The 11,607-nt window shown below is 33.4% G+C and overlaps 1 protein-coding gene across 1 annotated transcript; it reads left to right on the forward strand.

Moving 5' to 3' along the window:
• The first annotated feature begins 9,761 nt into the window (after positions 1-9,761).
• LOC145089219 (uncharacterized) lies at positions 9,762-11,392 on the forward strand. Its single transcript, XM_079027684.1, has 4 exons — positions 9,762-9,767; positions 9,814-9,895; positions 10,000-10,234; positions 11,002-11,392. The coding sequence occupies exons 1-4, from the start codon at positions 9,762-9,764 to the stop codon at positions 11,390-11,392; spliced, it is 714 nt and encodes a 237-aa protein (XP_078883810.1).
• Positions 11,393-11,607: the final 215 nt, after the last annotated feature.

An 11,607-nucleotide genomic window follows, 5' to 3' on the forward strand; every position in this document is an offset into this window, starting at 1 on the left:
AAGTTCCTTTAAATGTTTATAAATCGCATGTGATTTGAATATATAACAGTATATAAAAGAATTTCTTTATGTAACGCACGATAATACTCGTGTGTTTTACTTGTAATCCCCCCCTTTGAAAGCATATAAAAGTATTTAGACTAATTAAAAGGTTGATTTAGGGGTATGAAACTCACTTGAGAGTTTGAAGATAGCGAGATGGAAAACCGGGCAGAGTTTCGTCTCGGGAAACGGATTTTCCTCGGGGTTCTCGGGAATCTCGGGAGTAAAATCGACCTTCGGGACTTGAGCCAAAAAGACCAGAGCTTCGGGTTTGAACGGACACGGAAAACGAGGCAAAGTTGGGAGAGAGAGAAGAGAAATGAACCCTTTCTTTGGAAACCCTCGCATTCTATTTATAGGAAGGCTGGTCTGCCTCGGTACGCGGGGCGTACGCTCGTACGCGCTGCGTACGCGTACGTCATGCATGACCGAAGCCTCGACTGCCTCGGTTCGGATGGGACGGGTTGTTGGGTTCTCGGGTCGGATGGGACGGGTTGCTGGGGAGGTGGGTCGGATGGGACGCCGGGTCGGATGGGACGTTGGGTCGGACGGGTCGGGCGGGTCGGATGGATCGGATTCCTCGGATATGGCGACGTGGACGATCCGAGGCCAATCCTCTCGGTTACGCGGGGCGTACAGGAGTACGCAGCGCGTACTTCGGAGGAGGATGCTGACTCCCCTTCGGATAATATCCGAATTTTGAATTAAATAAATAATTAATTTATTTAATAAACTTCAAAAATCCATATCTTCTTCATACGAACTCCGTTTTCGATGGTCTTTATATCCTCGCGTAGGTGAGACTACGCTCTACAACTTTCGTTTAGACTCCGTCGGCAAATTCCAAAATTATATTTTTATTATTTATTAAAAATCCATCGTGTTTAAGGAATTTCTTAGAAAATTCATAACTTCTTTATCTGATGTCGGTTTTTGCCAGACTTTTTACCGCTGGAATACCATTGTCGAGACCTTCGATTCTCGTTTAGGTCATTCCGGCCAAAAGTCGCTCGATCTCCGATTCGAGTTTTTAGCTGTCTGTTGCTAAGCCGAACTTGGAAAAAATCACATCTTCGCTATATGAAGTCGGATTTGGGCGTTCTTTTCACGTACGATTATGTTTCAAAGACATTTAATCATAGAAGGAAATTAAGTAGAACTTATTTATACATGTTATTATGAAGGTAACTTTTTATTATTCAGAAGCGGTTACAATACTTGACCCATTCTGGTCCTTACAAGGAGTTGAAATATCGGGTTGCCACAGGGAAGAGCTCAATTCTTTAGCTATAATCAAATTAGTGTTTCCTTCATTCGAGTTCTACAGTCTAGATTGTGGGAAATTAGGATCATGGAAAATCATGATCCAACCATGGCGACCTAGAAGAGAAAGATCGTCTAGTTAGATATTATCTAACATAAAAGTGCATTATAAGTTTTGCTGAAGCACCAACTGTACTGAGCGTTAAATCTGCATTGATCATTAAGTTGCATTCTAAATTAGCACTAAGTGTAAATTCGCCGCCTAATAAAGAAGAGAATGGAACAATTTGTTCACATCCGGGTTGGCTACTACATCTGGAAAATATATATTCCGAAATAAGAAGGGTAACACAAATGAAAGAGAAGCGATCGAGGGTTAGTTCCTAAAATACGTACTAAGGGTAGGCAACGAAGTTTTGGTATATCTCAAATGTAAAGGCTATTTAATGTCTACTACAAAATAAATTACGAAATGATTGAGGATCTCCGAGGCTATAATTACTACTACGGTTACTCTTACTATAATAAAACCTTATTCTAAGAATAAATATATTTAGAGAGTCATTGTTGCAAATGGAGGCGATGAAAGTTTATTATAAATTCAATCACATTGTGTAGATAGCATTTTAAGTGTTTAGAAGTGATAAAAATCTCACTGTTATCAAAATGTGTGTTTAGAAATGATAATTAATCTCATTATTATCAGAATGTGTAATAATTCTAAGATAATGAAGATACATGTGTGGCGATCAAACAAAGTAGTAAAATAATATAAAGATTAATTAAGGTTACAGGTTTAAGTCATCAATAAGGGAATTTATACATAAATATTTTGATTACTCTTTTGAAAAATTGTTTAATTGTTTAAGTCGGGACAAATTCAAGCTTACGAGTCAGAACATTTATGAAAACAAGGTTGAGAGATTAGGAACTTACTGAAAATTACAAAGTAGAATCATATTTTAAGAAATTTGTAAAAATATCGATCATTGAAAATAGTGCATTCTTAATTTAGTGTTTCTACAAAAACAATCATTTAGAGAATAGACAATAGTAAAATTCAAGACTTTTGATGTATTTAAAGAAAGGAAGAAACATAAGAAAATATATCCTTCACATATATTTTTATGGATATAGAAAAATGATAAGAACAATGGTATTCATCTTGTGTATTAATTGTAAGGAAAATACAATGAAAATTGCACTTTAAATCAAGTTTCCGAATTTAGTATGAAGAGCAAATGTAAATAAAGATTACTTGTTTACAGTAGATTTCATAACAAAAATAAAATGTATGTGATAAAAAGCATAATTGAATATATCAAAGTTGACTAAATCAAATTTATGTCTCATAACTATACACATATTAATCGCTCAAAATGAAAGGGTAGACTTCTAGTCTATATATATATATATATATATATATATATATATATATATATATATATGGGATCTAAAATCAGAAGGAGAGCGAGAAATCAAGTTCGGGGGAAAGAAAAGGAAGGTGGCAACTATGATTGTTATTGTTAAAATTTTAAGAACAATACATATAGGTAGATAAAAAAAATATGAGTTGAGAAGTACTTCAAAATTCAATCCTTAATGTATTTTGATGATTAGATATAAATGTGGAAGTTTTAAAATGTTTGCTTAGGATTGCTAAAAAATCATAAGTCTAAGTTAAACCCCATTTGTGAAAAAGAAGAAGCCCTACAAATGGCAATTGAAAATCTGACAACTTTGACTTTTTAGACTGAAGTCCAACAATGATTAAAATGGATAAGGTAAAGACTCAATATATTTAGAAGAATAATTATTCATTGTTGAGAGTGTATCACTGCATATTTAAAAGTGAACACCAAGTTTTCAAATGTTATAATTTTTAAAAAAAACTTTATAGATTATAAAACTATATTGAAGCTAAGAACACAAATAAGGTATGTTTTGAAATACAAGCATTAGAGATGTCTTATAAACATGTTTGAAGTAGAAATTTGCATAAATATCATGTTGGATTTCGAGAAAACACATTAAAGTAAATTAAAATGTCTAAATGAGAAAGTTGTTAAAAGTGTCAAAACAAAAGTGTTTTGAAGATTCGATGAAACTTTTTCATATAATATGAACTTCAATGTCAGATGTTTAAGTTTTATAGCATAGAGTTTAAAAACTTTTATAAAAGAAAATGTTTCTAAGTTTTTTGAAAACGTGTCAAAATGGTAAGCAAGGTTTAAAATTGTTTATATGCCCTTAAAAGCACATCTATCCATTGAAATGGATTTCAAATAAAATTGAAATAGCAAGTTTAAAACCAATAATGGTTAAATTGAGTTTTGAAGAAAAGAGTAAAGTTAAAGCAAGTTGTAAAAAGATTTTTAGCGAGAATATGACTTAAATTGTTAGGAAAGGTCTAGTAAGTTGTATGAAGTGTTTATAAAGTATTTTATTGATTATAAATAAAACCGATGAAACAAAATAACTTTTCTATGGAAGATTAAGAAGTAAGGAATAAGTAGATTAGTGTACTTGATCATACCTAAATACTAAGGCGTGTATAAGGCAAGTACCAATGTCTTTTCCCCAAAATAAAGGACAAGAAAAATTGTTTGTAAAACGTTTTATGGTGTCAATGCAGTTTCGCAACCTTTTATAAAGATCAAAGGGTGTCCTATGTTAAGTTGTAAGCTCAAGGTGGAAACAACCTAAAGTTAAATCGTAGCATAGAAAGATGGTCTCAGATATTAGTGATAATGGGCTAAAACTTCGTGTCTCCTCGTGAGTCGAATTGGGAATGCTCTCCAATGGTATCTGAGTGACTACTCGTGGTGACTCGTCTACCTTCTAACACGATGCTACAACTCTCATCCATGTCGATATCAGAACGCTTTTCCTATTTGTAGCTCTAGTACAAATACGAGTAAAAGGGGAATTGAGGAATAATTGGTATGGGTTTCGACTTAAGATTATTACTAGTGTGTATCTAGCTACTAACCTTAATTCAGTACTAAGTTGATTGCTTTTAGAGTGGTTAGTGATATAACCTAAGTGGTTAACCTAGCACTTGATAAGGGATAAGAATATTTCTAAATAAGACATTGTGGTAAAAGTGCACTTAGCTTCTAAGTGTACCTAGATGAATGCCAATAATATGCAATACCCATACGCACACCGAAAAACTTTGTTTTTCAAAAGATCAAGCTGAAAATCGTTTTGAACATAATTCTACTATAACCGTTTCAAGCCTCGTATTAAGTTTCCTTATTTAAGCATAGTTGGCTAGGTTATACTTAATTAAAGTCCAATAATGCATACTCGAATTAGTTATACCAGTAGTATGTTCAGTATTTTAAAAACTTTTTGAAATTTTTTGGCTATAGTTGTGGTTCTCCAAAGGAAAATCCGTATTCTCTATAACCTTCGGCTCTGATACCATTTATGTCACACCCCGCTAAAGCGGAAACACGAGGTGTGGCAGTATAAAGGGTTTCATAGCAAAAGTTAAAAGACAACACCAACCATAGTATTAAAATTCATTACAAATTTACAATAGGTTTGAACAAATTTTAAAAGAAACTACAATGTAAATTGAAATACAGCACATACGAATGCTCCTAACAGTGATATGTCCCTAAGTCACTTACTTGATGATTCTTGAAAAAGCATGTAAAACAAGCGTCAACTATAAAAAATAGTTGGTGAGTACTCACAGATAAACAAAATAATATTGGTTCCATGAATTGAAATCAAAGTTTTGATAAAAGTTTCCAATAATAAAAGTATATTGTTAAAATGAGTAAATAGGTTTGTAAAAACAAAGTTCTTTGTTATCATGAGAGATAAAGTATGTTGCCCAAATGAGATGCAACGTTCATATTCTCATGGAAGATAAAGTTCGATACTCAAACGAGTAAAAAAGTTTCATTGCTAAAATGAGCAATCAATTTCGTTGCTACAAGGAGCAAATAATTTCATTGCTAAAACATGTATATAAATTTCCAGTAATTAAAGTTTTTTGTTATAAAGAGATACAAAGTTTATTGCTATAATAAGTATAAAAGTTTCATTTCTAAAATAAGTATACAAGTGTCGTTGCTAACATGAGAATACAATTTTTGTAGCTAAAATGCAATGTACGATTCGTATGTGCATCAAGTTTCCATTCATGAGTTCACAACCCAAGCCTAATGACCGAATCGTGCCCTATTGACTACTATGTGTATCGCAAACATAGTGAATAAAATGGTAAAATACACTCAAGCGAATCGTGCGAGTGAGGAGTTTTCTACCTCCTGATAGCGCTATCCATAATAACCATAGGCTCAAAAGAGTTAATGAGTTATGTCTAGAGATTCTAGGGACTTAACAGCGATACAGTCCTCATGAACTAAAGTAACATACACATACATATGAAATATAGCAACCAAGTTTCATACTAGTTAAAATAAATAGAATGAACATAAATATTTTAGGACATGCTTTTCCACCCCAAAACATTTAGAAACCGAAAATAAGGGACTGGTGAATACTCATATATGTATTGAGATGATGCAAATGGTGCCTTAAACTACGCTCCACTCGTACCACTATCATTTTCCTTGAAGAACAACCCTAGATGATGAAGATTTAGAGTTTAAGGTGTGTTTTTGGCTTCATTTTCTGGAAATATTTTGTGTTTATAGAGAGAGGAAGAGATAAAATGGTGTTGGGAATTGAAGAGTGAGAGAGAGAGAGAGAGAGAGAACTGAAGAAGATGGTTGAGTGTAAGAATTATTTTAAATGATTTCTAATTTGGAAAAAGAGATAGTGGGAGAGATAGAACGAAATTTAGGGGATGAGAGAGGGTTTCCCTCTCATCCATTTTTATAAATTTCATATCTTTTTATAAAATTATGAAATTTTTATAAAATATGCACCTTAACTTATATATTATTCATAAAACCTTGATTTTTAACTTATAAATTAGGGGTAAATGTTAATGTATTAAATTTAATTTTCCTAGAATGAATTTTCATAATTTTAATTATTATAAGATAATATTATAAGGTTCATAATTATTTTTATAGAATTTTTAAGGTTAAAGTTTATAAATTTGGGATTTTATGGCGCTTAGGGTTTTGGAGTTTAATACATCTTTGGATATCAAAATAAATTGAATATTTGAGACTTCAAATTACCTTTGTGTTTCCTAACTCTTATTCAAGTTAGAAATAATGTTTGTAATTTATTTTTATCGGTTTATTGGCATTCTATGTAGTGATTCTGAGATTCAAGCGAGATTGAGGAATCAAGTATACTAGTCCTAGTTTTCAACTTTAAGTTAAGTTCCTACGAGACTCGAACCTAATTTATACCACTAGGTCAAGTGCATGATGTGTCTACATGATTCATGCAAAGATGTTCAAGTCAAAGAATGACCCGAATATGGATAGTCATTACAGTTAATTAGTTGTAGAATTTACATACCAATGTGAAATCTAAGTACACTATCCTTCCATTCTACTTGTTTCCAAGTTTCTTGTAGATTATAACTTAGATTCTAGTTACTATGTCTAGTATGTGTCGTGCCTATATGTGCAACTAAGTTTAGTCAAATCTGGAACTGACTCGAATTTTAAAGGTTGTCACATAGAAAATTGTCAGGAAAGGCTAAAGCATATGAAATAAAAGCAGCTAATTCACTTTGATTAGTTTCACCAAAAACACCCTTCAATATACTTAGCCTCTGAAACATATAAAAAATAGAGTTATTAAAAATATACCATATAATTATATAAATAATGAAAAATGAAAAATAGTTACCTTTATTGCTTAACCATGTCTGAGAAGCACCAAAAAAAGCCTCAGATACTTGAGATCCATCATGACTTTTTAGAGACTTATATATAATCTCATCAGTTCCCTACATCAAAAAACAAAAAAAAATGTAATAAGAACTTTTCAACTGAATAAAAAAAATGGTTATTTATAATACTAACCATGAATGAGCTAACAAAAGCATGGGAATGTGTTCCACGAAGTGGTATTCCAAATTTTTTTCTAGCTGCACAATTGCTAACATTTCACAATAAAAAAATATAAGCTAAAATTCTACATTGTTATTTGTTATATATTAATATATATAAATAATTTGACCATAATTAATATGGTCAACAGGATTAAATGATCAATCACCTTGTTGCATCAAATCCTTCCATGTAGCTATATCTTGATGCCCCTATACCACCATATGGGCCTACATATAAAAGAAACAAGCACTTCTGTAAAAAAAAAAGAGGGGTAAAATGGTAATCCCATTTGCTTAGAAGGTGACGAATCCGATTTCGAAGATTCATAAGTGGATCCACCATCTTGGCCAACATGGAAGCATTTGAATCCTATATCACCACCAAGAGAAGTTAACAACTAAAAAGTAAAAGATATAATCTAACAAACAAAAAAATGAGATAGAACATAAGACCTTGTAGAAATTTTAAGAATTGTTTGGTAGATGAGATGACATTGATTTCCGATCATGCTCCAAGGAAAGGCATAGTACATATTCTGGAATAAGCTTGGAGTCAAAATTCCAACATAATAAGCCCTCCATATCTGAAAATAATAATAATAATAATAATAATAATAATAATAGGAGATTTGTAATGTTGTATTTTAAGAATTTCAAAATCATTATTTGTTTAAGAATTTCAAAAACCCTAGGAATGATTCACACTTTGAAAAGCACCTAAATCAAGCAAGGATTATTCAATAACACTCAATACAACAACAATTAGACTAAGATTTAAGAACCATCTTAATCAAAAACCCCCCAAAGATCAATCAGAAGAAGTTAAAACCTTTTCTCCTAGCACCTAAATTAATCAGTCAATTGAGTAAAATCAGATCAAGCTCATTAGATGCGAAATTTGTTTCTACAATCGATACATGCAACAACAACAAAAAAAAGTCTCCAAAAACACAAAAAATAATCGAACCCCAATAAAAACTCGAAAATTGGAATGTTTACCATCCCCTTTCGCATGCAATGATCCAGCACAATCCATACTGAAAACTCTGGTTATCCCCCTATAAATATCTTCGGCGAGTAAAGTTATATCGAAATTGGTATAGTTTCCTAAGAAAAAAAATAAGAAGATCCCATAAACGATTTTATTCAAAATCTCAAGAATAGTTGGGCCTACGATAAAGAATCTATACATTAAAAACTAATGAAGGATTATTGAATAAAAGGAGACATATTAGGAGGAAAAAGTTAAACCTTCACACAAGAGATGAGAGAAATCAAAACCAAAAACCAATTACCTTTTGAACATCATTTAGGGATTCCCAACCTATGTTTCAGCCGGTTGAGTTGTCTACTTCTTTGTAAGATCGAAAAATGTTAGATGAGATGGAGGTGGGATTAGAAGCAAATCTAAGGGATTGAACCCACCGTCGCTCGTAAGCGGAGATCCCAAGGCGAGGAATCCCCGACCCTCCATGAACAAACTGCAAAACTTTTTCGTCTAAAGTAAGTCGTGAAACTCCATCATGAGCACGGTTGGGAATCGATAATCTGACGTTGCAGAAGGGATATAGCGGTGTAGGTGCTGAAGGGTCACATAAAATGGAGGTTGGGGTGACTCCGTTGAGACGATGATCGTTATCATTGTCTTCGCGAGGCATTTGATCACGAAAGCAAGGGCAATTCTTGTATGAAGACGAAGGTCCTTGGGTGAAATCTCGCATTAAAACACGTGTTTCATTAAAAAATTATAAAGCGACACAATTAGATGACACACATTTTAAGAAAGGCACCCTCTGCATTTCCTTTTTGCTTTTCTGACACTAATTTTAGGGCACACACAAATGCATGTCCTCTATCCTTCAAATTTTGCAAAATTGACATTATTTTTTAGGGCACGCACAAATGCGCGTCCTCTATCAATGAGTGTCATTGTTTGCGCGTCATTAAAGGGCTGTTTTCTAGTAGTGAACCAGGAAGTTTAGAAGAATTTATGTGTGTTTGGGTCCACTGAAGAAAGGTTTCAAGTCATGCCTTAGGGACTTATTAGGTTTTGATGGTGCCTTCATGAAAGGACCATTCCCTGGGCAGGTACTTTCAGTAGTTGGTCTTGATTCCAATAATGGAATTTACCCATTAGCGTATGGGATTGTTGAGTCTGAAAACACATAAAGCTAGAAGTGGTTTTTAGAAAACCTTGGGGATCACTTGGACCTTGGAAGAAACTCAAATTTTACTTTCATAAGTGACAGGCAAAAGGTAAAGAAAATTTATACATTTGGTCATTTAAGATGTGTGGTTTTTAATTAACTCTAATTATTTTCAATTGATTCATGTGGGGTTTACAACGTGCAGTTGATTAGTTGTTTCCCAATGTTGAGCATAGATATTGTATCAGACATATTCATGACAATATGAGGAAGAGGTGGAGACAAACAGAGTATAGGGACCACTTATGGAAGTATGCATCAGCTACCACCATTCCTGAGTTTTAACATTTGGTGAAGGAGTTTAGTCAGTATGATAAGGAGGCATGTGAATGGTTGAAGCAAATTCCTCTTGCACATAGGGCAAGGAGTCATTTTTCAGGTAATTCAATATATTCAAATTTGGTCCTTATGTCTTTAACTTAGTGAACTTTTTTACTTGTATGTTAATTGTATTAACTGGTTTTTAATGGTAATGTACAACAGGAAGAGCAGTTTCTGATGTCTTGATATCAAATATATGTGAAGTGTTTAATGGGAAGATAGACAAAGGAAGGGATAAACCTGTCAATGGATGTTTAGAATACATAAGGGAGTATCTAATGAAGAGGATATGTAATGTCATGAAGGAAATGAAAAAGGCTAAAGGTCCATTAACACCCACAGCAACAGACATCCTAGTTGCAAGAAAAACAGTTGCTTCACAATACATTACTGTTGGGTTCTGTATACTACAACATCCTATGGTGCACATACAACCCTAAAAGCTTTGGATCTATGTTTTCTCTAATTATACATGCATATTGTTTCCAAATCTTTAAGCCTACAACTAGCATACAAATAACATATGTATAATAAGACAAGTTTTAGACATACCTCTTGATGTTGTTGATGTTGCTAGGAAGACTTTGGCCTTTAAGAACTTAGTGCCCCAAATGTTGCACCTCAAATGGAATCACAACTCACCTAGGACATAGGTGACTCTTGAGAGAGAATTTCCATGCACTAAAAACACCTCCATGAACTCCAAGAACTAGAAGTATACATTTTTAGGTTATGGAGCTTATATTTATATGTAGGATTCCAAGAGTCATGGGTATAACCCAAATCCATACTCATGGGTTTTATGATCCATGGTTCATGTGGCCCAACTCTTTATGTATCCATACATAAACTTAGTCCAACATGGATCATACGCCCAACACATATAAATATAACTAATTACCATAATTAGTCCCCATAGATTTAATTAGTCTCTTTTGATCACTAAATTAATTCTTGATCAATACTAATTAAAACATATGATTTCATATTAATATATTATAACTTATAATATATTAATAAATCATATATATATAATCTTCTCTCAAGAATCCATCCTAACAAATTGTCCTGGTGATATGCAACCCAAATGGACCATGCTACTCTCTGGTCAAGTACATACCAATTATAGTTATGGGCTTAGACACTTAATCCAACAATTGCTAGGTGGAATGGGGGAGACAAGTATCAAGTCACAAGAGCTTTACAGTATCAACAGGTGGTGGATGTTAAGAACCGAACATGCACTTGCAGAAAATGGAAATTAACTGGAATTCCATGCAAACATGTAATTGCAACTCTGAATGAAATGAGTAAAGACCCAGAGGCTGAGCTTGACATTTACAAATGGGTTCACAAGGTGTATTTTCTAGATACATGGAAAAAAGCTTATTCATTTAAGGTGGAGCCAATTAAGGGGAGATCCATGTGGCCCAAGAGTGAATGTCCCACAAAGCTAATCCCTCCTCCACATCGCACTCGGGTGGAAGGCCTAAGAAAAAAAAAAGACAAAGTGAGGGTGAAAGTTAAGCAAAAAGCAGAGGGCAAGTCAAGGTGATGGAAAGAATGCTACACAAGAAGGAGGTTCCCAAAGATCTGATGTGTTATGAGCATTCTAGCACCCCTAAGTGTACATGCAACCCTAGAAAACCTTGAATCTATGTTTGTCTAAAATACATGCAAAATATGATTCCCAAGGTTCATAATCCTATCTAGCATACATGGGGAACTTTTAATCTAAAAGATGGCTTGAATTACATACCTTGTAGTTGA

The sequence above is a fragment of the Lactuca serriola genome, chromosome 2 (genome assembly GCF_051521515.1).
Source record: "Lactuca serriola cultivar US96UC23 chromosome 2, Lser_US96UC23_V15, whole genome shotgun sequence".
In the NCBI taxonomy this organism is placed as follows: Eukaryota; Viridiplantae; Streptophyta; class Magnoliopsida; order Asterales; family Asteraceae; genus Lactuca; species Lactuca serriola.